Consider the following 27494-nt stretch of genomic DNA (forward strand, 5'->3'; position numbering starts at 1 on the left):
CGCCCCCCGCGCGCGGGCGGTCCGTTGTCTCTGATCCGCCACCTTCACCAACCCCTACCTCCACAACTTACCTTCACACATCACATCCACACTGCTTCCCGCTGCTGCTGCTGCTGCTGCTGCTGCGGTGGCGGCGGCGACGGCGGGGGGCAGAGGCAGGGGCAGATTCCGGCAATGGCAACAATCACACGGACATGTCACGAAGTCACAACAACCCATAGCTGCACGACGACGACAACGACGACGTCGGATGGATAAACGGGGCGGTGTGTGTATATCACCCAAAACAAAACGGCAGAGCAGAGCAATCATGACGATCATATCATACGTTTCCAATTAACCTAAATACCTCCCATTCTTCCATCAGGCATAGGTACTTCTTCTTCTTCCTCTTCTTCTTCCTCCTTAGCCGCCTAATTCTCTCTCTCCATCCCTCGGACTATACTCAAAATCCCGCCGGTGCTGCTGTCCCAATATTATGATACTCGGGGAGAGAGGAAACAAAAAAAGAACCCATCGTGTTGTTCCACCAGCCCAGCCCAGCCCAGCCCAGCTCTAATGACCTCCCAAGGTAAGCAAAGTTCCAAAAAAAAGAGGACCCAGCATGCATGCATGTATAGTAGTAGAGAAAGGAAAAGAAAAAAAAATGGGAAAAAACAGCCACCCCCGTGCTCATGCTTCCGTGTATGTGTGTATGTGCAACAGCAGCCGAATGCACATCAATGCCAAGACTAAAGATCCCTCGAAGCCGTAATAAAAAAAAGACCCACTTTTTATTCGATAAAACGCCGATTCCATGCAGACGCAAAACAGAGAAAACAAAAAAAGGAAGAGAGGTGCAGCAGGTTCAGGTCCTCGTTCAGTCGGCCTGGCTGTGTCTGCGGCTGCTGGGCGGCTGCTTGGTCAACCTCTTTCGCCTCTTGCCCTGGCTGTCGCGGCTGTCGGTGCGAGAGTGGCCCTGCTGCTGCTCGGCCCCCGCAGAGCTGGACTCGGCTGCGGTGGGAGGAATGTTGGTGTTGTTGTCATCGGAAGGCATCGTGGGCTGGTGCACCTGGACGTCGGGGACGCTGTAGACGACGGGGCTGCGGCTGCGGTCGCGCGGGTCCATCAACGACGCCTGCTGCTGCTGCATCTGCATCTCGTACTCCTGGTCGATGTGCTCGCTCGTGCGGACGAAGCTGGCGCGCGCGAGCGGGCTGCGGCCCTGGCGGCCGGCGCTGCCGATGGAAGCCGTGGGGCGATGGCTGGCCGGGGGCACTGTAAGGCTGGAGGCGGAGCTGCTGGCGGCAGAGTTGGAGTAAGGCGAGTTGTCGTTGGGCTGCTGGGTTGAAGCCAAAGCTGGGTGGCCCCTGCTGGCCTCGGCATTGCTGTACTCCTTCAGCTCAGCCGCCAGTGGAGAGGAACCGGGACCGGGGGACTTGGAACGCGACGAGTACATGCTGTTGTCACTGGCGACGCGCGTGTGCTGCTGGCGATCAGCCTGGTCGCGGACTGGAGAAACGTCGCGGAGGTCTTTGCGCTCGTAGTAGCCGTAGTTGGAGCTATCGAGCGAGTCAATAGACTCGTGGAAACCAGGCTTGCCTTGACTGATGGGCCCATACTGTGCATCGCTAGGACCCTGCTCATAGAAAGCACCACCTGCCGGACGCTGAGCAGCCTGAGCGAGGTGGTAGGCCGCGACGCCCTCGACGTCCATGACGGATTCGACACGGCGAGGCATGTAGATCGAGTTGTTGCCACCAGACGTCTGCGTAACGAACGAATCGAAGGATTCGCGAGGGTGGAGCGGCAGGCGCGGCGCGTTCGGGTCGCGAGGAAGCATATCTGGGAGCGTGAGACCAGAATCGTTTCCTTGCTCGTACCAACCTCCTGGAAGCCTGTTCGCAGGCGCGAAACGACCCTCCAAGTGGTCCGACGGCTGGAGCGGAAGCTGGGCCGGACGCCCCTCCTTCTTCGACTTCTGGCGTGCAACCTGGACGGCGGGCTTGAACGTCTCGGGAACCACGTTGAGATCGTCGCCAGTCGCTTCGGCATGCTCGATGGCAGCCTGGGGAGTAGTGCTGCTGTCGGCCGATCCGGCGTCGGCACGGGGACCACCCCAGGTGCGCTGTCCAGCAGTGAAGATTCCGTAAACCATGTAGCACCAGTTGAAGAAGGGGTTCACGACGAACATGATCGGATAGAGCATGATCTTGTAACGCCCGAGCATGGCGCCGAAGTAGAGCATGAGAACCCAGTTGAGGCCGAGAGACACGGCGATGAAACCGACGGGCAAGTTCGAAATCTTCTGGGAAGTGGTGATGATGGAGATGACCATGATGAAGAAAAGCAGGGCCGTCGTCCGGATGGTGTTTTGCATGAAGCGAACAATGCAAAGGATGGTGTATCGTTTCCACAGGCGGATATCCGTAAGCATGCAAACCTCGTTGGTGATGAATCCCAGGAACCACCGGCGACGCTGCTTGAGCAGACTTTTGTACGTTTGGACGGCCTCGGTCTTGCAGAAAGCACCAGTGTTCATCTGGATCTGGTACCGCTCCTTTGCTCCGATCATGAACAAGTGGGTCAGCCAGCGATCCTCGCCCAAGTGGCACTTGCCGTAGTCAAAGAGATCCTCGCACTGCTCGGCCTTGTCGGCGAAGTAGTACTTGGCCATCTTACGGAAGGCAGAGAAACGCAGGATGGTGAGGGCACCGGGCAAGCACGTGACGGCACCGCAACCGGACTCGACCGAACGCTCGAAAAGCTGACCGTGGATGTACTCCATGTCCTGCAGGATGGTAATAAGACTGTTCTTCTCGGTAGTGGAGGTGATGACGCCAGTCATGGCCAACATGTTCTGTTTGCTTCCGGGCTTGAGCTCCATTTCGTACATGAAGTTCTGGATGCAAACCTTGTCCAGAATGCAGTCCGAGTCGATGAACAGCACGAAGAGGTTGTCGTTGCGCTTGAGGTACTCGGAGTAGATCTTGTCGATGAGCTTGTAGGTACTCTTCTGGCAGTGGCGCTTACCGCCGTGCTTGAACCGGGAGACGGTGATGCGGCAGCTGCGGTAGGTGACGTCGATGCTCTTGGGGTATGTGTCCAGGGTCAGCGGCACGCCAAGCTTCTCGATAGTGTTCAGGTAAAGCTCGTCCTCCTGGTCACCGTCGAAAGAGAGGAAGATGTGCAGGCACGAGGGCGGGTATTCGCAGTCGACCAGGGAGTCGCAGGTGCGCATGAGGACTTCGGGCATTTCCTTGTAGCAGGGCAAGATGATGACGACCTTGGGAGCGGAAGACTCGTCCAAGACATGCTTGATCCTCTTTGTGCGACCGATGGAGTGTGTCACCAGCTGGAAAACACAGAATAGCCAAGGAATGGTAAGCAGACCGGCGAAGGACCAGAAAGCGAACCACTGGAAGAATTCGACCATGACCTGGGGGAAGGTCTGGGTGACCTGTGAAGGAAGCGGGAGAGTGACGACCATGATGGGCAGGAAGATACATCTAGTGATCTGGTTAGTCGCCGATATGGAACATGGATAGCGGGGCCACATACCTGAGCAAAGTGAAGACGATACTGATGATGACGGCCAGAACCTTGATGCTGGTGGTCTCAGCCTTCTGGTACACCTTGACAAGGCAGTACAGGAAAGCAGCGACCCAGAGGAACCATTCGAGAAGGGCCATGAGCATGACTCCGCCAACAATGGCGCAGTATACGATCTGGGAGAGACATCAGCGGGGCGGCATTCCGGCTGCGGGCGAGGCAACTCACGTCCTTGACGGGCCACGGGTCGGTGATGGCAATGACGCCATTCTCATTTGCCTCGCGGGCCACCAGGCCCAAGGCTTCGGACAACATGTTTACGGACACAAAGCGAGGGTGAGGGTTGGAAGCGTCGAAGCGAGTGACAGGGTGGTGGGTCAAGCGGAGGGAAGAAAGAGCATGTAAAGTAGGCGGGCGCAATCCAGGCGGCGAAGAATTAGGGTTGGCAGAGGGGCGACTGCTTCAGGCGGGGGGTTAGCGTGTTTATGCGAAACGGGGCAGCGTATTTTTGGAGCAGGGAGGCAGCTCGCGGGACTGAAGAAGCAGGAAAGAAAGGCGGTGGTTGAGGGCTGCACTGACGTGGGCGAGGGCGCTCAATTGTAGCACGGCAGATGCGCTTGCTACCCGTCTGGCGGGCGTGTCGCACAGCGCTAGAAAAGAAGAAAACGAGAGAGGCGCGGGTATGCCGGACGGAGCTGCGGCGGCTGGTCCTGGGTTTTGTTCTCGAAGGGCCAAAGCAGGCGCCACCTGCAGCGCGGTCTTGGTGCGCTGGAATGTCTCGTATCGCGTGGGTGGAGCGCGAGGCAGCCGCGGCGGGTGCACGATCAGCTGCGAGATCTGCGAGCGCGTCGACGGCTAGCGGCGATCTTGGAGGACGGGCAAACGAAGGACTGAGGTGAAGGGAGAGAGCTCTTGCGGCCAGGCGGCTCTCGAACAGTAAAAGAATCAGGCAGGCAGACCCCTAAGCTGCAGGCGACCAGGCTCGTCGTGCTGGGATATAAACGGCAGGCCGCAAGAGGCCCCTCGTCCGCCGCCATGCTGGATGCAGAGCCTGGCTAACGGCAGCAATATCTTGGCGGTCGTGTATGCGCACTGCGGGCCTGCTACCACGGCACCATCGACACGGCTCGTGTGCATGCGCTGCGCAGGGTTATTAGCAGGGGTCCCCGGGACGCGCGCCAGCAGACCTCCCGCACGCTGCGAGGCGAGGAACGCGCAGCCAGTCGCAGCCCGTGGAATGCCCAGTCGCGCTGCTCGACTTCTCTACGCGCGCTGCGCCGGCGATCACCACCTCACGCGCGCGCTCACAGTGATCCGCAGGCCAGCGCCACGGGCGGGCGGGCGTGGTGCCTGGCGGTAGGATGGCTTCGGGTGTGCTGGCATGGCGTCAAGTCGCGGGCGACGTTTTGGCAGCGCTCGCTTGATGGCGGGAGGCGCGCACTGGCTGGCCTTCCCCGGCCGCGGTGGAGCCTGCCGCTTTTGGCAGGCCAGCGTTTGAGCCCAGCGAGCTCGGGCAATCAGGACTCGCCCGCCGCGTCGCACCACCGCAAATGCGACCGCGAGCCGCCAAAAATAGCCCTCGCCGCGCCCGTTCAGGAATCACCACCACCAATGCCGTCCCGTCCACGCGCGCCCAGCCCCGCTCGCCCCTCGTCGCCCGCCGGCTCTCGGCCACTCCTCTCCCTGCCGCGCGCACGTTCCTGAGAGCCGCATGGAACCGATACTTTTGAATTTTCGACGAGATTTTCTCGATGCCGGGTGCCATCCATGTTCCCACGCCGCGGCTGACAGCAGCCTCCAACGAGCTGAACAACGCCGGGTCGGGTGGGCAGGCAATAGTGGCAGACGGCATCCAGTGGGCGCCTTGCCAGCATCTTCCCCGGCCTCGTGGCGGTAGCTCCATCGGTTTCTGCAAATCATCGACCCTGAGCGCTCTGTGTGCATCCGGCCTCGCCATCAACCTCCGACCCTCCGCTCACCGCACTCTTTGGGCCTCCCCCGTCTCTGCCGCGCAAGCTGGGGGAACGCCCGCCGGGAACGGGCAGTCCTCTATTGTTTCCTGTTTCAAGCTGCGACAACCCCGCCTTGATCAATCTGCTGCCGATCCATGGCCCGGATCTGTCCACCACGTCCCTGGCGCGCAGACCCTCTACTCCATCACTCCATATGACGCCGCTAGCTCGTCACACTTGCAGCCGCCTTCAGCTGCTGCTGCCGCGTGAAACATTTGGTCGAGGCAATCTAATTTCATCATGCCGCCACTATAATTGCAGGCATCGTCACGCAGGCTGCGCCTCGGGCCAACGCTCCACGCTGGCGCACGCCTCTTCGCTCAGCAAAGCGGATGCGGCGCCGGCTACGATAGTGAACTGCCTCGCCAGGACTAAGTCGGCGCTGGCGTGGTTCCTGGCTTGTCAGCCGTGCGGTTTGGCGTCGCACTACCTCGCTGCGTGCTGCTGCTAAACGCCCGAGCCCGACGCCCGCATCTTAGCGCCATCTTGGCCAACCTCAACGAACCTCAACTTAACCTACCTTCATCACTTGCCATGTGCCTTTGTTTGCTTCTTGTCCGACGACGGATTCTTAAAGCAAGCACTGTCCAGCGCCCTCGCAGGAGAGATGCATGTGGCATCAACTCATCTCCACAACAGTCCCGCCGTCCAAAATGCAGTTAGTGCCGAGGCCGCCGTTCTAATGCCGACGCCAAGCTACGTAATCGTATCGGATCCATTATTCGCACCACTTTTGAGTCAAGTGCATACCCAGCAGGTATTTCTGGACGAATCGTACAGCTAGTGGCTGTTTGTACCAAACATTGCGTTTCTGAAGCTTGGGTGTGCACAACAGCGACATGATGAGCAGCACACTCCCCAAACCACAAACAAATCGTCTCAAGTCCGACCTGGGACTGGGAACTGAATGCGGCCGTGATGAACAGTTTAGCGAAGACTCAAAACGACAACCACAGCGCCAGGACGAAGAAAGCGGCGCGGAAAGTGCGCTTGATCGCGCCTCGTCCCATCCTTCAATGCATCCTTCCGAGCCTCGATCCTCGAAACTGGGGTCTTTCTTCGAATCGCCACTCCATTCCACTAGCCCCACAAGATTCTTTCTTCGCCCCACATCCACCTACACCTCCGCCGCTGCTGCCATCGTCATCTCATCCCTCTTCGCAAAAACTGGTTCGAGCGTATACGACCGGGGGGTTAATTCTCAAAGACGATCCTTGAGGCAGTCTAGGAAAACGATACGAAAATCGTGTCGTCGGACTGCTTCAGACAAATAAATGAAAATAAAGGAAAAGAGGCCCAGATCCAAAGGAAAGGAGCAGGGACTGAGAGCTGCCTGATTTCCAGTAAAACCATAGGATCTGCGGTCTTGGACGACGCGGCCGACGTCTGCACCAAACTACCCGGAGTACGCATTCTAGCACACTAATTTTCCTCCTTTCTTTTATGGTTTCGTGACTCCCAGCAGGCAAGATCGGCAGTGCGCCCTTTCAAAGATGAACGCCATCGTTCTATCTGTCAAGGATCCTGAGTTTCCCGGTGAAGAAAGCGATGCGTCAGAGTCAAAGCCGACAAGGGTGGAAAAGAGGGTGTTTTCCATCGCTCGGAATGACCCACCTGACGAGAATCCACACGAGTTTGGAGCATGTGGACCTCTGCCCTGAGCTTCGTGGATGAAGAGTCCGGCCTGCCGTAGTTGGGCTTTTGTCCGTTGTTAAAGTCAATGGGAAGTTTTCTCCAGCCCAAAGACTTGAATATAACGGGCCTCGCCATCCCCCTTCTACCGGTGGTGTACTCGAAGCCACTCTTACTCTTAATCTGGCAGCTTATTTCAACAGCGACAGGTCCTTCTTTCGGGACTGGTTGCTTGGTTCCTCATGCGTAACGGCACGGTGACAAAAGCTGCAGCAATAAGGACCGGCATTCATACAAGGTGAATCCAGGGCATTCTTTCCGTACTCCAGGGAGAACTTATGAACCGTTGCTTCGCAACTCGAACGAAAACCAGGTAAATGAATGTTAACGATCAAAACGTTAAAGCTGACAACCCGCGGGCCTGGCTGGGTTTTGGCTAAAGGCTTCGGCTTCGGAGCATCAGTCGCCGGTTCTCAATCTGCCCCACCAGACCACCCCGCAAAATAGCCACCCAAAGCTTTCTTCTTTTCCCTGATTTTCTCTCGGTGCAGGCTGCAGCCTGATTCCTTGCATGATCATTACACGCTACCTTAGTAGCATCCTAAACCCACTCCAATGTAACCTGGTGCTATCACCAATATTCAGTAAAAGGAAGGCGTGCGCTCTCCCACCGGAGAGTGACGTCATCAAGTAGTGGGGGTACGGTACGTTCTCTCTGCTGTTTCCTGTTTGAATTGTGCTTCGATGCTGTGGCCAATGCAATACTGATACAAGTTACCAGAAACAGCAATGGCTGTATATCATCATTCTGCATTGGACGCCGCAAACCCTTGCAGCTTTGATGTGAAGGACTGTGGGAAAAGCATAGATACGAGCTGTCAGGCCGCCAAGAAGAAGCCCACCGCTCGCAGTCCAACAGCGTGGGGCAACGACATCTCTCCACACCATGTTTTCTCCACATATCGCCAAGCCGTTCACACGGCATGCAGCGCGCCGCCTACACAAGCTTCCGGAGGGATAAAAAGCTACGCGACAAGGCAGAATCCTAAAGTGTCTTTAGCGAGTCGTGCTGGGAATCGGCTCAATCGCGGACATTGAGGTTCCTGAGACGACTCAAGCAGATCACCCGGCCGCGTGGATCCGGCGTCCTACGCAACAACCAAAAATATCACGTTCGGACCATGCTTAGAGTCCCTGAAGGGAAACGGTCGGCCCTGGTAGGGGTGCCCTACGACCCCCGCCAACCTTTGTTTCGCTCGTACGGGACTCCGGTCCGTCGGCTCCACACTACCATCATGCAAAACGTCCGGATCTCCATTTATCAGGGAAACGAGGTAGCTTGCCAATGATCAGCACCACGGACAGTATAAAGGGCTCGCAACGACCCGCCGCCGTCTGTCTTAGTCGGCCCTCATTCCGCAACCGAACGCAACCCGGAGAGCCAAATCAACATCATGCGGACGAGCCTCAAACACCTCGGAAGCCTCGGCCTCTTGGCCTCGCAGGCGGCGGCCCAGGTCCTCAGCACCTCAGGCCGCTGGATCGTCGACTCGAGCGGGGCGCGCGTGAAGCTCCGCTGCGCCAACTGGGCGGGGCACATGGAGACCAAGATCCCCGAGGGCCTGAACCACCAGGCGACGTCCTACATCGCCGGCTGGCTCGCCGACAACGGCTTCAACTGCGTGCGGCTCACCTACTCGATCGACATGGCCCTCAACCCGTCGCAGGCCGTCTCGGACGCTTTCACTGAGGCTGGCGAGTCTGCTAGCATCGCGGCCGCCGACATTACGGCGCTGTACGACGGCGTCGTCGCCGCGAACTCCTGGATCGAGAGCGCAACGACGCAGTCGACGTTCGCGCGCGTCATCGACGACCTGGCGGCGGCGGGCGTCATGGTCGTGCTGGACAACCACGTGTCGCGGGCGTCGTGGTGCTGCGGCGGCGACGACGGCAACGGCTGGTGGGACGCGGCGGCGGGCTACAACGACGCGAGCAGCCGCTACTTCAACACGACGGCGTGGCTGGCCGGGCTGGGCGCCATGGCCGAGTTCGCGGCCGGGCACCCCAACGTCGTGGGCATGTCGCTGCGCAACGAGCTGCGTGCGGGGTCCGGCCAGGACAGCAGCGACCACGCGGATTGGTACAAGTATGTCGGGCAGGGGCTGGACGCCATCCACGCCGCCAACGCCGACCTGCTGCTCGTCGTCGGCGGGCCGTCGTACGCGACGGACCTGTCGTTCCTGTACGGTAACCCGCTCGACCGCTCGGCCTTTCCCGACAAGGTCGTGTGGGAGTTCCACAACTACCAGTGGTCGTGGTCGTACAGCGACTGCGCCGACCACCAGGCGCAGATGGGGTCGAAGACGGGCTACCTGCTGGCCGAGGGCAACGACTACACCGGCCCGCTGTGGCTGAGCGAGTTCGGCTGGAACCTGGACACGCCGTCGGCGGATGAGATTGCGTACTACACGTGCCTGGTCGACTACATGACGGGCAACGATGCCGATTGGGCGTTTTGGGCGCTGCAGGGCACGTACTACATCCGCGACGGCCAGACGGATTTCGAGGAGACGTTTGGGTTGGTGAACAAGGATTGGAGTGCGTGGAGGAACACCAGCTTCCCCGACATTCTGGGCGCCATGTTCGACGTTACCCAGGGTCCTTGAGGGGATGGGTTGAGTTGGAAGTGTTCTTCTTCAATCGCGAATTAAGTTTTTTTTCCAGCTTCCGCAGACAGCATTGACTATCGGTGACCAGTGAAAAGGGGAAAGAATATGGCATGTACGGCCTAAATCTGTACCTGCCTGAACCGCAAAATCTCCAGACCGGTGCAATTGAAGCTCCGTCTCGTGCATAGGCGCCGAAGCCCGATGTACTGAGCTACAGTACAACTGTCCACGGATATAGGAGTTTCCGGCTTTACAATCCAACACCGTTTGCGCCAATATCGCTTCGAAGGTAGCCTTGCACTTATGATGGGGGCTAAGACTTGTCCTCCGACTTGGAAGTGAAGAAGCAACGGCTAGTGCTTACGCCGCGGGGCGGGGGATGAAGCTGACGGCGTTACCACCACCAGCCCATACGCTGGACAGCTTAACGCCGCACTAAGTCCGGCACCAGTTGCTGAAGAGGATTTGCGGCGCTGATGGTCGCACCGCATCTCGAAGATGCCTGATGCGTGCAATTGGGATTCCAGGCACATATATAAGTCTCGTCAGCTAGGCGTAGGTCAGCATCTCAAGCTTCTCAGGTCTCTCCGCTTCCGCCTGCTTACTCACCAGATTCCAGCCTCATCAGCCTCATCTTCAGAATGGCTACTACTACTCAGCCCAAGAACGAAGCCGCCTGGCTCACTTCGGAGAAAGCATACCCGCTCGAGGTCAAGGAAGCGCCCTTTCCCGAGCCCGTCGGCGATGAAATTATCATCAAAGTCGGCGCCGTGGCCGTGAACCCCGTCGAGTACGTTCCCATTTTCACTCACCCCAACGGCTGAACCCAAGGCGAAACGAAACTTACCAAGCTAATCACCGCTCCTCCACGCAGCTGGTTTCTCCAAGAAACGGCATTCTACCCCCTCTCCTACCCATGGATCCTCGGCGTAACCCTCCCTTTCCTTTTTCCATCCCCCTCCCGTCCCCCCCTCTCCTTTTCTTTCCTTCTTTCCTATTTCTGGTCCTGGGAGTAAACCGCGGGACTCGGGCGTCGAAAGAAGAAAAAAAGATGAAAAAAAAAACTGACACACCACCACTTAGACCGACGCCGCCGGCACCGTCCACGCCGTCGGCCCCGACCAACACGCCTACGCCGTCGGCGACCGCGTGCTCGCCCTCACGCCGGGCTTCGACACCAAGGAGGCATCCGGCGGCGCCTTCCAGCGGTACGTGAAGCAGCGGCCGCCCCTCGTGACCAAGCTCCCATCCAACGTGCCCTTCGCCGACGCCGCCGTCCTGCCATTGGCCACGGGCACCGCGGCCGCCGGGCTCTTCGAGAAGGCGCACATGGGGCTGCGGCTGCCGTTCGTCGACGCCGCTGCTGCTGCGGAGTGGGAGGGGGAGGAGGGGGGGAAAGGGAAAGAAGTGCTGCTGGTGTGGGGCGCGGCGAGCAGCGTGGGCAGCTGCGCCGTGCAGCTCGCGCGCGCCGCCGGGTACGAGGTGTGGGGCGTGGCGTCGGCGGCGAACGCGGGGTACGCGACGGAAGGCCTGGGGGCGGCGCGGGCGTTCGACTACCGCGACGAAGGGGTCGTCGGGAAGATTGCGGCCGCGTTCGAGGGGAGGCGGTTTGCGGGTATCTTCGACGCCGCGAGCGTGGGGGGCGCGGTCGAGGCGTGTGTTGAGATCGCCGGGAAGGTGAGGGCGGAGGGGAGGAAGTATGTGGCGAGTGTGAGGATGCTGCCGGAGGAGTTGAGGGCGAGGCTGCCCGAGGGGGTCGAGGCGAATTGGATGTGGGGGAGTATGAGTGCGAAGACGGAGGTGGGGCCGGCGGTGTTTGAGAGGTTTTTGCCCAGGGCGTTGGAGGATGGGAGGATGAAGTGTTTGCCTAGGCCGGAGGTTGTGGGGGAGGGGTTGGGGAGTTTGCAGAAGGCGTTTGATGTTCTGAAGGGGGGTGTGTCGGCGAAGAAGTTGGTTGTTACTTTGTAGAAGGGTGATGGTTGTGTTTGTGCGGCTTTTGTTGTGCTGGGGCCGGCTGTCGTTTGCGTTCGGTGGCTGTTGTTAGGAGGGGGTGATGGTGATTGAGCGGTAATGAGCAGAAATCCTGAAAAGCTAAACAGATCCGACTCCGCAGTTGTGTAGTGGAACACAGTCCGGAGCCAGTCTCAAAGAAGTGGAGGAGTGGCTTCACTCCAATCCCTACACTTTCGCAAATTCAGTAGGCATCTTTTACGATCGGTTCGGGATTATTCGTTAGAGCTGGTTGGAATTTACTACCCTTCGCGAGACTCAACCAAGCCAGAGAACATCTATATTTTTTGAAAGCTTCACAGCTCAGCCTCTGAGCTTCCTGCTTTCCTCTCGTTTAGTAAAGCCAGGTTTTGAATTGCTGCCAGTCCATATAAAGAAGTGATGTTGGTTGAAATCCATGGTGCTTCTTCAATTCCATGACCATTGACCTTCTGAGTTACCCACGGAGCATCCTCCCTATATCCATCACTGGAGAGGAGCTCGTTCCAGGCGCGCGAGGCCAAGGATGGCTCATTAGGTTCTCGGGAAGCGTATGCGGTCAGTCGCGAGTGGCCCTGTCTCAACTGCAAGTTCCCAAAACTGACACCAAAGCGCGCGATCTGCTCTTCAGCCGGAGCGTTGAAGTAGTAGCAATAATCCAACCAGGCTTTCTTGAATCCCGGAGGCGTATCGACTTCCAGTGAATCCAGGATATCGGAACAAATCTCAAACAGACCGAACATGGCCGAGAGGTGGGATATTTTTACAACACCGTTGTTCTCCGGATCCTCAGCCGGTGGGGAGATTTCTCCTTTGAGGAGGTTGTAAGTAACCTGGCCAGTAACAAAGCCATTTGTCAGGGAACCGATCCCCTTGATCGTGGTGAGGAGCTTGTTTTTGGCTTCCTCCCACTTCGGACCACGTCTTTCCCACTCGATAAACCATGCTGCGGCAAGCGCTGACCAGTCCGTCCCAAGAGAAATCGTAAGCGCCGTCGGGTCAGGCCGGTATGTGTCCCGGTCTTTCCTGACCTTGCGGTATGGATCCAAAGTGAGGAATGTCTTTTCAGTCTCCAGCGTTTCTTCCATCAAGTCCCCGACCCTCTCGTCTCCACCGGAGAGATAGTAGAAATATCGTCGGTACAACGCATTCGAGATGCGAGCCTGCTTGCAGCTGTCACTCCAGTGCTGCACGCCATGCCGCGTTCCAAGACCTTTGTACTTGCCGAGATGATAGACGTCGACCTCTCCGGTATGCCTGGTCAGTGCCTCAGCCATGCGATACACGTCCGCTCTGCCGGTGCGGAGGAAGTACAACCAGAGCCACAGATCGGGGGAGAGCTCGGAGTTGTCCCAAGCGTAACCGCCCACGTCGTATCGCCAGGTGTGCCGGTCCGCATCGTAGGTATGCATTATATCCCCATGGTCCCAAAAGCCGTACCACTTCCGCTGCTCCACCTGCCCCTTGTAAAAGTTGAACAGAAAGTCCAGCTTCGAATCCAAACCCTCCTGCAACCCGCCACGCCCCAGCCCCTCCCCGGCCGGCGACCAATACGTCCCCAACGCCCCTGTCTCCCTGATCCTCTCCGCCCACGCCACCAACACGGGCGGCTCCCTCACACACCCCGTCAGCGCCGCCAACTCCCCCTCCCCTGGCGTGTCCCGCGTCACAAGCAAACCCAACTCGCTCGTCCGCGCCACGCCCCGCGCGCTCCCCATGCCCTCCTCCCAGTCCTCATACGTCACCCGCATCGCCTCCAGCTGCTCATCGTACCCATCCTCCCCCAACCCGCCGCGCCAGGGCCTCAGATCCATCGGACCGCCCTCGGGGCTCCACATCCACGCCGCGACCTCCCCGTCGTCGGCGCCGACCCTGACATCCAACCGCGTCGGCCACCTCTCCCGGAACCAGCGCAGCCCGACGGCAACCCCACCCAGCCCCGCCGCGCCCACGTACGCCACGCCCCCGGCCGCCGTGTTCGCCGTTGCCGGGGGCACGCCGACCCATCCACGCCCCCGCCCCGTGCGCTTCCGCACCACCGCGTAGCCGTCCGGTCCGCCCTGCAAGACCCGCCACTCCCGCCACACGGGCACCCAGCGCAGCCACCCCTTCCCGTCCGACGACGACGACGACGACGACATCCCCCACTCCCCCTCCCACGTCTCCGGCCCCGCCACCACCCGCCCACGCACCTGCGCCTCCCTTACCGCCGCGCCGGGGTCCTTCCAGAGCCCCGTAAGGCCCTGCGCTGCTTCGGCGAGGAGCGGAGCGCCGGCGGCAGTGGTGAGGCGGACGTGGTGGTTGAAAGGCGCGGCCGGGGCGAGCGGGATGGCGGCGAGGCGGAGGGCGAGGCCACGGATGGTGGTGCCGTTCCCCTCCGCCTCCGCCTCCGCCTGGTTGTGGTTGTGGTTGTTGTCGTCGTCGAGGGAGATGGTGTGGGTGAGGTGGAGGCGGAGGAGGGGGGAGTGGACGTGGAGGGTGATGAGGAGGGTGAAGGGGAGGAGGGGGTGGGCGGGTTCTTGGTGCTGGGGGGGAGGGGTATGAGGGGTATGGTGGCCGGTTATTTTGATGGTGGTGCGGATTGGGCCGGTGCTGTGGGAGAGGGTGGTGGTTGAGGCGATGGTGCTGGTGAGTTTGCGGTGGGTGATTGGCGAGGCGGGGACGTCGTCGTCGTCGTCCGGGATGGCAGACTGGGTGAGCAGGACGAGGTGGCCGTTTGTGCAGACGGTGCGGCCGGCGCTGTTGACGAGGCGGGAGATGAGCGTGTGGCCGGCTTTGGGGAAGGTGGCCGTGACTGCGCCGGTGGAGACGGTGATGGCGTCGGCCGAGTCTTGGATGCGGAGGCCGCCGCTTTGGGGTTCGTTCGATGGCGGGACTTCATCGTTTGGGCCGGCGTGGACGGTGTATCCGTCTTTTGGGGCGTCGCCGGCGGGGATTGCGTGCGCGGTCCATTTGATCGAGTCGTCGGGCCAGTACGCGGTCACCCAGGTTTGGAGTGGGACTTCTTGGCCGTTGTGCGTGGTGCAAGTGAAAGTGGTGTCACCTGATTTGTATCTGCCCTTGTGCCAGGGTAGACCGAATGTGGTTCCGTACTGGTGTTGAGGAGGCGGCTCTAGCCACCTCACCGGGACCGATTCGGATGGCATGTTGAATTGGAGTAAGAGTATGCAGATGCAAGTGTATGGTACACCCTTAAGCTTCTCCGAGCTGCTTCGGTTGTCATTTGCCCGTCCTCTCTCGCTTGCGGGGTTGCGCGTTTGAGGGGCTCAATGGCATCACCCTCTCGCTTCCGGCAATGATCTGCCATTTACCTCTTACTCACCAAGCAACATCCCAAGAAAGGCTTGGTGATGCCAACTCTTCCTGTAACCTCGCCCGATGTACGGATTTACCCGTCTACACGGACAGAATCAAGAAGTGTCTCCGGCAGACGTCGTGGCAATGGCCATGCGCCACCCGCCGCTTTTCGGTGGAAGAACGAAGCGTTATCTGTACGCACATGGCGTGGTAGTTGACGTGATCAACGTTACATCTTGAAGTGTGTGAGCCATCTCAGAGAAAACAAATAAAATGTAGAATCGACGTGAAGCGGTGGTCGGCCAATTCACCACCCCTCTTCAACCAGAGCCGGGATCTATCCTGGCATTCTCAGCCTAAATCCCGACAAAATGGCACAGCCAGCAGAAAAAGAAGCAGCAGAAGCAACAGGGGCAGATGATGCGCCGACGCCAACACAGAAAGATCCCGGCCACATCAACACCACCGAAGTCGACTCCGACGACCTCGCCCCGCCCGACGACCCGGCCTCGGGCTCCCGCTGGCCCTGGGAGCGCAAGAGCCGCAAGCCGATCGACCTCGACGCCATCGCCACCAAGCGCAGCGTCTTCGACGACCCGGCGCTGGCACCCTTCTACCAGCCGCGGGCGGACCACGAAAACATCCACCGCTTCTCGCCCGGCTTCCGCTGGACGCACCGCGAGGAGCGCGCGGTGCGGCGCAAGACGGACGCCCGCATCTTCCTGTGGATCCTCGTCATGTTCTTCGCGCTCAACATCGATCGCGGCAACCTTTCCAACGCGGTAGCAGACAACCTGCTCGACGACATCAACATCAGCACGAACGACTACAACAACGCGCAGAACATGTACCGCGTCGGCTTCCTCGTCAGCGAGATCCCGTCGCAGATGCTGGGCAAGTGGCTCGGGCCGGACCGCTGGATCCCGTGCCAGATCGTGCTCTGGAGCGTGGCTTCGGCGGGCCAGTTCTGGATGCGGGACCGCGCGGCCTTCTTCGCGTGCCGCTTCCTGCTCGGCGCCTTCATGGGCGGCTTCATCCCGGACGCGGTGCTGTACCTGTCGTATTTCTACACGCGCGCCGAGATGCCCATGCGCCTCGCCTTCTTCTGGTTCGTCGACGCCATGTCCGGCGTCGTCGCGTCGTTCATCGCGTACGGCGTGCTGCACATGCGCGGCGTGCAAGGGCGAGAAGGGTGGCGCTGGCTGTTCCTCGTCGAGGCCCTGATCAGCCTGGCCATCGGCCTGCTGAGCTTCGTCTTCCTCGTACCCGGCCCGACGCAGACGCGCACGTGGTGGAATAAGGAGGGCATCTTCGACGAGCGCGAGGAACGCATCGTCGTCAACCGCGTGCTGCGCGACGACCCGTCCAAGGGCGACATGCACAACCGCCAGCCGCTCTCGCTGGCCATGCTGTGGCGCAGCCTGCGCGACTACGACCTGTGGCCCGTCTACGCCATCGGGCTGCTGTTCGAGATCCCGGCGGCGCCGCCCAAGGCGTATTTGACCCTCACGCTGAAGCAGATCGGCTTCGGCACGTTTGAGACGACGCTGCTGGGCATCCCCGTTACTGTGTATGCGGCGCTCAACATGCTGCTGGTGACGTGGTTGACGGAGCGGGTCGGCCAGATCGCGGTTCTCGGGTTGCTCGCGCAGTTGTGGATTCTGCCGCTGTTGGTGATTGAGTATACGTCGGCGGGGACATTGTCGCACTGGGGCCAGTACGCCGTGCTGTTCTTCCTGCTGGGCCAGCCGTCGGTGCACGCCGCCCAGGTTGGGTGGTGCTCGCGGCTGAGTAATGCGGTGCGGACGCGTGCCGTCAGCGCCGCGCTGTATAACATCACGGTGCAGCTGTCCGGTATCGCGTCGTCGAACATCTACCGCGCGGACGATAAGCCGTTGTACAGGCGCGGGAATAGGGATTTGATCGGCATTACCATCGGGACGATTGCGGCGTATGCGTTTGCGAAGGCGTACTATCTGTGGCGGAATAAGACGAAGAGAGCGAAGTGGGAGGCCATGACGAAGGAGCAGCAGCAGCACTATTTGGCGACGACGACGGATCAGGGGAACAAGCGATTGGATTTCATGTTCGAAAGCTAGAAGAGAAAGACGAGGCCGTAATGACAGTCATGCTCGGCATGCATACTAGTAGGGGATTGCCTTATTCTCCTTGACCCAAAGTTGCTCAGCTTCGGTGTTCGTGGCTGGAGGGACCAGGCCTTGGATCTTCCAGAGCCCACGGTCCGTCTCCAGGCCATGGTATTCCCAGTCGTAGCCCTTGTCCGCAATATGCGGCTTCAGAGTAGCGTCGATCTGTTGCAGAATGTCAGTCGTGCGTACGGGCCTTAAGGTAGAATTGATTACAGACCCGTGAAAGGAAACCGCTCTTGCTTTTGTCATCCGGCTGCCTGCGAGCAATGTTCTCGTACACGATTCGAATGAAGGGAGCTTCACCCTTGTCATTCGACACTCCGCCGACATACATCTTCTCCGCCGGTACGGTGTTGAAGATGACAACGACGTAGAATGCCGGGAGGCCGGCACTGGTGTAGATCTTGGTGATGTCCGAGGAAAGGGCGTCACGCTCCTCCCTGGTGGTGAAGGTGTTGTCCGGATGGAAGATACGCCACAGAGGCATGTTGTAGTATTGATCAGTTGGTGGACTTGGATTCGTGGAAAGACGGTTGCGATTGTCAAGTGATGCCGTTGAGATGCTGCTGTAGACGATTGCTTCAATGAGTTATATATCCTACGTTGGATGGCACAGTGCCGCGTAGTCCCGCGCAATATGTGATCTCCCTACTGACAGCTCCGATCATCTGCTTAGGACCATGGTTCGCCTAGCACGCTAGCTGCAGTAGTTCAGTAATCAACGTGTCTCATTGGTCTGTATCATGAGGCGGTAAAGGTTGAAAAGTGATCAACCGAGGAATAATAATAATGCTGCACCTCTCTATGTGATCATTGCGGCTTTGAGCCGAGGCAGGTGATGGTGAGAAGCAGTGAGCATGGCAAATGAACACTACGATAAGTGCGGTAAATGAGGCCACTGTGAGTACGGTCAATGAGACCACTGTAAGCTGGTGAGTAGAACTACTACGAGCATGGGGAATGGGCACTGTTGTAAGTATAGTGGACGAATACTACTGGAATGAAGGCAATAACAGGACGAGCTAACGGTAATGCGGTGATAAGTAATCGTCGGCATTGGCAGAATTCTGCCCGTCTGATACAGTGGCATCGGACCAATCAGCGCAGTGATGGATCCTAACGCAGAATACTAAACATTTCATGCGAGTGCTGAGGGGCTGGCTGAATGCGGAGACCAGACGTGGCGTCGCCGACGATTTGAGTAGTAATCATAAATCGTAGGATATGCAACATCGAAGCTAATGAAGCGGGATGAGCCTCTGGGTATCCGCCGAGTGGTAGAGCATGCGCTGAACGGATCGACAAAAGTGAGGTGGGAGGAATGAGATCCTGGACAGCGGGCGTCTCACTGTGCCAGAGTGGAGAGCCGCTCAGGCTACAGCCGATTCGCTGGAGCCGATGCTGCCACCCATCCCAGATTACTGATCTTGGGTTGTGAGGTGAGTGCGAAGGTGTGATTGTGAAGTTGAGGCGGTGGTGATGAAGACGACGGTTGGTGTTGAGTGGTCAGTGCGGGCGGGGCTGCAAGACTGCTCGCTTGAGCCGCCTCGCCGGGTCTAGCGCAGCGCACGGAGATAGGTCGGACCGGCTTAGCGATTTCCCTCGCGATTTACCTTCGCACCGCGTTTCAATTTTCGCATCGACGACGACGGCGACTCGCAACCCACAACCCACCCACCCACGACAAATCCTCCATCTCCAAATCCACAGCCATGGGCGGTGTCACGGTCAGGGACGTTGAGGCGTCCAAGTTCATCAATGCCTACGGTACGCGCCTGAGCATTCCGCACGCGCAGAGCCTCCGCTAACGACCGTTGCAGCCGACTTCTTGAAGCGCCAGGGCCGTCTTCCCATCCCAGGTCCGTGATCTCGTCCAGGTTGAATCCCGTAACTGGGGGATGACAATGGCGGAAAAGCTAACAAGAGCCTCTCCATCTACAGCCTGGACTGATATCGCGAAGACTTCGCACGTAAGAAACACTCCTGATCGTCCCCAAAGTCTGTGCGCAAATCGCTAACAAACAACAGGCCAAGGAGCTCCCTCCCCAGAGCATCGACTGGTACGACTGCGCGCGTTTTAGCACCCAAAATCACCGCATACTTACATTCGCAAAGGTACTACGTCCGCGCTGCCGCCGTCGCCCGCCACATCTACATGCGCAAGACCGTCGGTGTCGGCCGTCTCCGCAAGGTCCACGGTGGCACCAAGAACCGCGGCTCGCGCCCCAGCCACCACGTCGATGCCTCCGGCTCCGTCGACCGCAAGGTCATGCAGTCCCTCGAGAAGATTGGTGTCCTTGAGCACGACGAGGAGAAGGGTGGCCGCCGCATCACCCAGTCCGGCCAGCGTGACTTGGACCGCATTGCCATGAGCACCGTTGAGGCTGAGGAGGATGACGAGTAAACTTGTTATTCCGTGGGTAAAAATGGGGTAAATAACGGGCATGGGATATCGGAGTTGCAAGGTTACGCGCTCTTGAACTCCAGGGCACTTCGCGCCTGGATGGAGGATGGAAGGGTACGGGCAATATTCGGAGTGATTCCCAGCCAAAAATCAACTTTTCATCCATTCAATTTCTCGCCAGTTGAATGCCCATCCTGCTCGTCTCACCCATGTTCTCGCCTACCCATGTCTTGTAAGATGATGGGAAAGGGATCTTTGGGGAAGCGCACCGTTTTCCGTATACCCTATTCGTTATTGAGCAACTACCGGTCCTAGTATTAGGTTCGCCCTAACATCTAGAGACTTGTGCACAGTCAAGGATACGGCAAATCACCTATCAGTGATTTTTCGATGCAAACATGCGCAAATACGTCAAGTGAACTGTCCACCTTTTGAAATAAGCCAATATATTGATTTGATTAGTTGTAGGTACGTATTGAATGAATTTTCGAAGACTGCTAGCCAGGTAACAAACAAGGAGATTTGTATGGACTCCAGAGTTCATTCAATGCACCAATTTGATTTGGTGGCGGATTTGTGGCAAACACGATTCGATCAAACTCATCGTCAGCCATGCCTGCCAAACCCACCGGAAAAGCCTTCAACCACTGCTGAAAAGTCACCCTTAGGACCTCTCCTACGTCCCTCCAACAGTCACCAGCATCGTATTTTCAGCGATGCACTCCTAAAACTGCGGAGCTCCCCAAGTCTTATGGTCTTACACATGAGATGGGGAACAAATACCCTGCTCTTCCGCAATCAATACTTCGATCTCAGCTTTTCATCATCCGGTTTTTCGAAAACGGACTCTGCGAGCACAGCGGTCGAGAAGGTTTCGAGTGATTCCCTAGTCGCAAAGCAACAGAAAACTACCCGGTCAATAGTTCCCGCATGGATAACGGCATTGCGGTAGCCGCCGTCATGTATTCCACCTCTCGGTCTACACATACGCCGCCCCCAGCCTCTGGATCAAAGAGAAACCATGCATCCAATGTCGATTGAGTTTCCCAAAGACGTCTGCGTTGGGAAGAAGAAGAAAAAGATCAGTCAACCGTATTTCGACAAGCAAGTAAAGACATGCCGAATACTCACACATCGGAACGCACGTGGCAACAATGCACAACGACACGACACCGTAGACCATGAACATCCGCGCCGGCCCCTCGTCCGCGACCCAGGAGTTGACAAAGGTGGAGAAGCCGTAAAACAACAGGTTCTTCGCCGTCATCTGCAGGATGAAGATCTCCGTCGCCTGCTCCTTGTACGAGTCACTATCACAACACATAATCGTCAGCTTGAAAAACCCCCCCTCCTTTTTGGAAGACGACTGACAGGATGTACAGCGCCGCCGAGCTGGACGTCACGGTGACGCCGCAGCAGACGCAGCCGTGGCAGAACGCCCCCAGATAGTAGCCGTGCTGCTCCTGCATGTCCCACATGAAGACGAAGTAGCCGACGCCCAGCAGCAGCGCGGCGAGGGCTTGCGCCGGGATGCGGAATTCCGGCTCGTACACGCCCCGGTTCCGGCGCGCGAGCGTCCGCGACGTGCTGTCGCACAGCTTGCCCGAGCCGATTCCGCCGATGAGTCCGCCGATGAGGCCTGTGTTGTTTTCATGGGTCAGTGGAGGGGGTAGGGAGTGTGGGGGAGGGAGAAAGGGAGGTTATTACCGCCGACGTAGAAGTATCCGTTGCCTTCTGGGGTGAGGTTGTAGGGCGGGACGGACCAGATTTGGGCGAGGACGTAGGAGAGGCTGACGTAGAATGCCTGAGCGTGTGAGCGGGTGGCGCTTTCTTGGTGGGGGAGGTTGCTGCGATCGTTACCACGATGATACCGGCGTCTAGGATGGTCTGCGAAGTCGTGAGCGCCTCGATAATGCGAGTAACCGGAAAGTGAGCTTACCCAGAACACTGCTGGATTCAGAAGCACTGCCAACGGCGCGACTGCGAGTTTGACTGGAGACTCGTCCGTGAAGCTTCCGTTGTAAAGTGCGAGATTCTGCAAATATGACTTCTGCGGAATTGTGGCCACGCTGACGCTCTCGATGCGCTCGACATTCCCTTCGCCCTTATACGGGCGTTGCTCCGAGCCTGTATACGCATCCGGACTGTGCGCTGGCAGCCTACCCTCTCTGTCCCGGCAGCGAAACTGCGTCTCGGGCACCAGAAAGAAAACAGCCAGTGCGCCAATAATGGCGAATGGCAGATGCACGATGAACATGTACCGCCACCCCAGTCTCGAAGTTATGGGCCCGCCGATGATGGCTACGAGCGAAGACATGCATGTCAGACAGAGGACCATGATGCCGGTGCGGACGCCGCGCTCGTGGACGAAATACCTGTCGACTGTACGTCAGCGACATTGCCGCTAGAACACTTGGGATGTGCGCTGTCTTACATGTCACCCAGCATCGCCACGGACAGGCTCTCGAACGCGGTCGTGCCGAAGCCTTGTATCAAGCGCCCTGCGAGGAGGATGTTGTAGTCCTCGTGCGCGGCGATGCAGATGCCGGTGCCGATGACGCCCATCACAGCGGCGAATACGAACTGCGGCCGTTTGCCGTATTTTCGCGCCAGCGCCGAGACGATGAGGCTTTGGGAGTTGAGTATCTTTTCTCTAGGGGGGTCCGAGGGTCTGGACGTACCCGAAGCAGCCGACGAGGAGAAGCTGGTATCCCGAGAGTTCGGCAACCTCGTCCAGGGTGACCCCAAGGATGCCTGACAGCACGACGGTGGCCGGTGCCAGCATCGGGGCCGGTACAGCCGCGAAGATGATGGTACCTATGAATACGGATACATACGCGACGTCTTTCTTCCACAACGGCCAGTTCTGCTGTCGTCAGCCATTCGCAGTCGATCTTTTGACATGCAGGGGAATGGGCCCACCAATGGATCATTCGGATCATCCGAAGGCTGCGGGACTAGGACGATGTGTGAATTCTGAAAAGTCAGCGGATAGAACGATGTGTGGACTGGCTCGTCGCACTTTGCCCCTGCCGTGCTTGAGATCCTGGACAGTGTCTCCCGTCCCCTCGTCGATGAGAGAGACCGTCCCCGGGACGTTCTCGACGGATGTATCCACAACTCCGAGAGGCATTCTGGGGCTGAAGAATAAGATTCAGAGAGTCAGAGGAGCATGCTGATCAGATCTCGTCGTCGCAAGTGGCGTTTAAGTTTGTGATTCGCATTGCCGTACCCCGCATTATCAGGGTTGTTGTATAACATCGGATCTATTCAACCGACCCTACAAGAACATGTCCTTGACATTTCGGACAAAATAGACAGGTGGTAGCCGCATTCTTATTTGACTTGTGTGTATGTAGAGGCACGCCTGCAGTGGGGTACGAACGAGGAAGCTCAGGCTCGGGATCCTCCAGTTGTATGTTTGACGGCCCAGATCAACCTTGCAATTAGCGACTGGAGATTGCGGAGGCTGGACAGCCCTGAAGTCATTCATCCTTTCTGCGAACCAACCAATGCAGCCCTGAAGCTCAGTGTTGTGGGCACATGGCTTGTGGAGAAAGAGGCCGGACCGGGGCTCGGGCTCGGGCCGTAGGATGGACGGACTCGGTCCCGATCGGCTCGGGCGGCCACTCCAAACATGCCGGTCTCCCGAATTCCGACAATTGAGTGTCCTGGAACGGCCGGCTGGATCCTACAGTCGTACTCAAGCTCGCGCGAACGCCTGCTCGGCGGCTCGAGATTCTGCCAGGTTGGAGGGTTGGGGTTGCGGCAGAGCGCCGCGTCCTTCGAAGGAAGAGTTGGGCGGTCCACGTCATACAAAGTTGCGAAACAGGGGCAGGAAACTTGCTGCGTTTCTTCTCGCTTGTTTCGAGTCGACTGATTGGCTGCTAAGCCGCCACCAGCCTCGGCCTCTTCCCCGGATAAGCAACAAGCTTCAACGCTTTTCCAGAAAGTCGACTCGAAGAAAACTTGCAATGCGCCATGTGGGTCAGGAACAAAGCCCGCCTCGGGATTGCCCTGCATGCCGGCGCCCTACATATGTACACAGGGTTGCGTCGCGCCTGGCGTATGACTCTCTGCATGCCTCTCGTGCCCAGCACACCTTCAGTGCAGAGTGCACGAAGACGACCGTCCTGAGCCTCTTTCAACATGCCTCCATCCACCAGCTCATCCAGGCCGCCCGCCCTCTCCACCACCAGCAGCAGCGGCCATCCCACCTTCCACCACCCCCGCCCCTCCCGCCAAAACACCACCGCCAGCTCCACAACAACCACAACCACCACCCCGCGAACCTCCTTCGCCGCAACCACCCCTACCCCCAGCCGCCACAACAGCGCCGTCGCGAACAACCGCAACACCATCAGCCGCCACAACAGCAGCCGCAGCCACCAATACCAGTACCACCCACAACAGCAGCAACAGCAGCAACAACAACAACCGTACCACCCACAACCCCCGCCGCCCCAGCAGCGCCAACCCTCCCAACCCCCCCGCCGCAAACCCGTCCCGGTCCCCAAACCCTCCCGCGCCCCCTCCACCCTCTCCCGCCCCACCCTCACACGCGCCCCAACAACGCAAACGCAATACATCGACCTCCTCGTCCGGCTCGACGAGATACCGCGCTGGCACAACATGCTGTGCGCCTTCTGCACGTGGCTGCTGCTGGCGGGGTATTTGGTGTTTCCGGCGACCTTCACGAAGGTGCAGGAGAGGGTGGAAACGAAGGTGGACGACGGGAACGACGTGGTGACGGTGTTTGTGGCGGGGGCGGTGAAGAACGTGGGGTTGCTGTGGGTGGCGGGAGCGTGTTGCGTGCTGGGCGCGGCGGGGTTGGCGTGGTTGTGGGTGCGGTGGTGGTGGCATTGGATTTGGTTGGTTAATCGGGTGTTTTTGTGAGTGTGCACTGTGTGGCTTCTTCTTTCCTTTTTTTTTTTTGGCTTTCTCTCCCCCCCCCCCCCCCCCCCCCCCCCCCCCCCCCTTCTCCCCCTCTCCCTCTCCCTCCCTCCCATCTGAAAAAAAAAAATAAGCACTCAGATCCGTCATGCTAACATGCAGGGATACACAGACCCGGCGCGACCAACTCGGTCGCCGGCCTCGTCTCGACCCTCGTCAACATCTACTCGGCGCAGGACGGCAAGCTGAGCATCACGGCCAAGGTCACCGTCGGCGTGACGGCCGGCTGCACGCTCGTCTTCGGCACCTTGTTCGTCGTCCACCAGCTGCTGCTGCTGCGCGTGAAGAAGAAGCACCAGCGCCAGATCGAGGCCGACGAGAAGCGCGAGAGGCGACTGAATGGCGAGGAGGAAGGGGACGATGAAGGGCCGGGCGTTTTTAAGAAGTTGAAGAGGAAGGCGCAGGAGCCGGCTGCTATGCCGGGGAGTGTTGTTTGATGGTGAGGAGGGGTTGGCGGTGAGGGTGTGCGTGGTGTCGCTTGGTTTTTTGCGACTGTTTGGACGAGATTTGGGTGTGGTCGGTGTCATTTACTTATGTTCTATACCCTGCCATAGCTGGGCTATTGGCTGCTGTTGAGTTTGATAGTACGTTTTCATCGGCTCGAAATCTTGAACATATCAAGCCTCATCATTTCACTTCAACCACTTAGTGTGCCCTGGATCACGCTTGCTACACGTGCCCCACGTTCCAAACGTCCCAGCGCCTCAGTTCACCTCGCTTGCCAGAACGAGATCATCAGAGCAAAGTAGGAACAGAAATGAATACATTTTTGGTAAGCAAGATTAAACTACGCCTTGAGTCATTTCTCGAGAGAGCTGCTTGCCCAGACTCCGCCAGACCTTGAAAGTTCCAAAAAGGATGGTTTCCTATTTGGCAGTACGAAAAATCTTTCGCTCAAGCCCAAGTCACCATCGTGGGTTGAAGAGCATTCCACCCGTTCACGTCCCATGAAAGACACCACATTCTCTACATGTAGCACCATTTGGAGAAAACATCCAAGCATGAATGATTGATCGAAATAATACAAGAGCACTCAAACAGTGGCTATACTCCCCATCCGAGCAGTGCGTAAAAATCTCTCGTGACAGCGTCCAGAGACCCACCGAAGGTCTTTCGCAAAAAGCCGCCGCAATCACCATCCGTGCGAGCCACCACCACTCCCCCACCCCCATCTCCCCTCCTTATATTCCACCCTTCTCCGCCCCATACCTCCACCCCCGATACCCATCCATGACCCCATCCCACCGCCTCTCCCTCAACCTTCTCCCCACCTCCTCCAGCCCGACCGCCGCCAGCTCCTCCGCGAGCGGCGGCCACCACACGCCTGCCCACGCGCGCACCCGCTCCGCCACCTCCGCCCTCTCCGCCTCGCCGACCGCGCCGCCGTACACCTCGACCACGTCCCTGACATCCTTCTTCAACGCCCGCGCGCTGGTTTCCAGCCACGCCAATGCGTCGCTCTGTTTCGCTTGCCAGATGCCATCGGCGTCGCCATCGCCGCCGCCCGTTCCCCCCGCCGCCGCCGAAGACGACGAAGGAGAAGGAGACGAAGGTGAAGACGAAGGAGAAGTCGCCGCCCCACCAAGCCCCAGCCCCGCCCACCCCGCCACCTTCCCAGCGCCAACACCAAACGCCCCCTCCCCTTCCCCCTCCCCCCCCTCATCCCCCTCCTCCTCCCACACCGCAAGCACATCGTCCCAATGCCGCGTCAGCGCCCACCACGCGACATGCGCGCTGTCCTCGTCGTCGTCATCATCATCATCAGCATCTTCGTCGCGGAAGGAGGCGAACCCCGAATACGGCGAAGAAGAGGACGAAGGAGAAGGAGAGGCGGAGGAGGAGGGAGAAGAAGAAGATGAAGCGGTGCCGACGACACCCCGCAGACCGAGGACGACGTACATGTCGTCGAGCAGGCGCAGCGAGCCGAGCGGGGCGGTGTAGTGGATCGTTTGGATGCGGGTCATGGTGTATGTGTGCCAGGGGACGAGGGGGCAGCCGGGGGGCGGGGCCGGGGGCGGCGGTGGCGGTGGGTGTTTCGAGTGCGAGTGCGGGTCCGAGTTGGAAGGGATGGTGGTGGTGGTGTTGGTGAAGGAGCCGCCGCCCCAGCCGTACTGCGCCGAGGTCAGGTCGAAGGCGTATTCCTCGGTGCGGCCCGAGGGCAGGGCGAGCCGGATGTGGTGGGCGTAGTGGTTGAGGACGGCGGGGTCGGGCGTGCCGGCGGCGGCGGCCGCCGCCGTGCTGCGTGATGCGCCGCCGCCGCCGCCGTCCGGGCCGTCGGGGTCGGGCGAGGGTGGTGGCGTTGGTGAGGAAGGAGGGGAGTTGATGACGTGGACTGTGAGCGGCGGGTCGGGGACTGTGCGGATGGCGATTTCGGATATCGTCGCCGGGAAGGCTAGAGACCGGGAGGTATGGGTTAGCCGGTAGCTCATATACCTACGCTGAGAAAGGAAGGAAGGAAAGGGTCTCAGTCAAACGTACGCCCCAACACCCTCCCGATCATGCCCGCCATCACCACGGCCGAATCCTCGCACATGCAGCTCGCCAGTGTCGCCTTCGTGACCAGCTCCACCTGATCGCTCGGCGCCACCACTTTGTCGTGCGGGAAGTCGTACAGCACCATCTCGCACAGCTTCCACGGCGCGTCGTACGCCTGCATGTCTGGGTCGTGGACGAGGTGGATTCTTTTCCTCTCCAGCCGCTGCTGCCCATCTTTCATCTCCTCCTCCGTCTTCTTCATTCTATTTTTCCTCTTCTTGCTCTTCGCCTTCGCCTTTTTGCTCTTCTTCTTCTTCCTCCTGTTCCCCTTCCCCTTCTTCCTCCCCTTCTTCCGCTTAGCCACCGTCCTCGACCTCGACCC

At 58.9% G+C, this 27494-nt stretch overlaps 9 protein-coding genes across 9 annotated transcripts; 4 read left to right on the forward strand and 5 right to left on the reverse strand.

Moving 5' to 3' along the window:
- Positions 1-859: 859 nt before the first annotated feature.
- SLS55_000897 (uncharacterized protein) lies at positions 860-3846 on the reverse strand (the record flags this gene model as incomplete). Its single annotated transcript, XM_066772404.1, has 3 exons — positions 860-3488; positions 3541-3707; positions 3760-3846. 3 exons carry the CDS (start codon positions 3844-3846, stop codon positions 860-862), a joined length of 2883 nt encoding a protein of 960 aa, XP_066637683.1.
- A 4783-nt stretch (positions 3847-8629) lies between these two features.
- On the forward strand, positions 8630-9841 carry SLS55_000898 (uncharacterized protein; the record flags this gene model as incomplete). Its single annotated transcript, XM_066772405.1, has 1 exon — positions 8630-9841. One exon carries the CDS (start codon positions 8630-8632, stop codon positions 9839-9841), a length of 1212 nt encoding a protein of 403 aa, XP_066637684.1.
- Positions 9842-12188: 2347 nt separating this feature from the next.
- Positions 12189-14979, reverse strand: SLS55_000899 (uncharacterized protein; the record flags this gene model as incomplete). Its single annotated transcript, XM_066772406.1, has 2 exons — positions 12189-12212; positions 12283-14979. The coding sequence occupies 2 exons, from the start codon at positions 14977-14979 to the stop codon at positions 12189-12191; spliced, it is 2721 nt and encodes a 906-aa protein (XP_066637685.1).
- A 522-nt stretch (positions 14980-15501) lies between these two features.
- SLS55_000900 (uncharacterized protein) lies at positions 15502-17229 on the forward strand (the record flags this gene model as incomplete). The annotated part of the gene is made up of 1 exon (XM_066772407.1): positions 15502-17229. One exon carries the CDS (start codon positions 15502-15504, stop codon positions 17227-17229), a length of 1728 nt encoding a protein of 575 aa, XP_066637686.1.
- A 45-nt stretch (positions 17230-17274) lies between these two features.
- SLS55_000901 (uncharacterized protein) lies at positions 17275-17767 on the reverse strand (the record flags this gene model as incomplete). Its single annotated transcript, XM_066772408.1, has 2 exons — positions 17275-17442; positions 17498-17767. 2 exons carry the CDS (start codon positions 17765-17767, stop codon positions 17275-17277), a joined length of 438 nt encoding a protein of 145 aa, XP_066637687.1.
- A 1225-nt stretch (positions 17768-18992) lies between these two features.
- On the forward strand, positions 18993-19684 carry RPS19A (40S ribosomal protein eS19; the record flags this gene model as incomplete). Its single annotated transcript, XM_066772409.1, has 5 exons — positions 18993-19047; positions 19101-19139; positions 19222-19250; positions 19309-19340; positions 19396-19684. The coding sequence occupies 5 exons, from the start codon at positions 18993-18995 to the stop codon at positions 19682-19684; spliced, it is 444 nt and encodes a 147-aa protein (XP_066637688.1).
- Positions 19685-20482: 798 nt separating this feature from the next.
- SLS55_000903 (uncharacterized protein) lies at positions 20483-22469 on the reverse strand (the record flags this gene model as incomplete). Its single annotated transcript, XM_066772410.1, has 8 exons — positions 20483-20570; positions 20830-20994; positions 21056-21323; positions 21392-21488; positions 21545-21571; positions 21624-22059; positions 22119-22313; positions 22366-22469. 8 exons carry the CDS (start codon positions 22467-22469, stop codon positions 20483-20485), a joined length of 1380 nt encoding a protein of 459 aa, XP_066637689.1.
- A 1847-nt stretch (positions 22470-24316) lies between these two features.
- On the forward strand, positions 24317-25074 carry SLS55_000904 (uncharacterized protein; the record flags this gene model as incomplete). The annotated part of the gene is made up of 2 exons (XM_066772411.1): positions 24317-24354; positions 24750-25074. The coding sequence occupies 2 exons, from the start codon at positions 24317-24319 to the stop codon at positions 25072-25074; spliced, it is 363 nt and encodes a 120-aa protein (XP_066637690.1).
- Positions 25075-25818: 744 nt separating this feature from the next.
- SLS55_000905 (uncharacterized protein) lies at positions 25819-27293 on the reverse strand (the record flags this gene model as incomplete). Its single annotated transcript, XM_066772412.1, has 2 exons — positions 25819-27070; positions 27286-27293. 2 exons carry the CDS (start codon positions 27291-27293, stop codon positions 25819-25821), a joined length of 1260 nt encoding a protein of 419 aa, XP_066637691.1.
- Between the last annotated feature and the right edge of the window lie 201 nt (positions 27294-27494).

The sequence above is a fragment of the Diplodia seriata genome, assembly GCF_021436955.1.
Source record: "Diplodia seriata strain FDS-637 chromosome Unknown scaffold_1, whole genome shotgun sequence".
Classification (NCBI taxonomy): Eukaryota; Fungi; Ascomycota; class Dothideomycetes; order Botryosphaeriales; family Botryosphaeriaceae; genus Diplodia; species Diplodia seriata.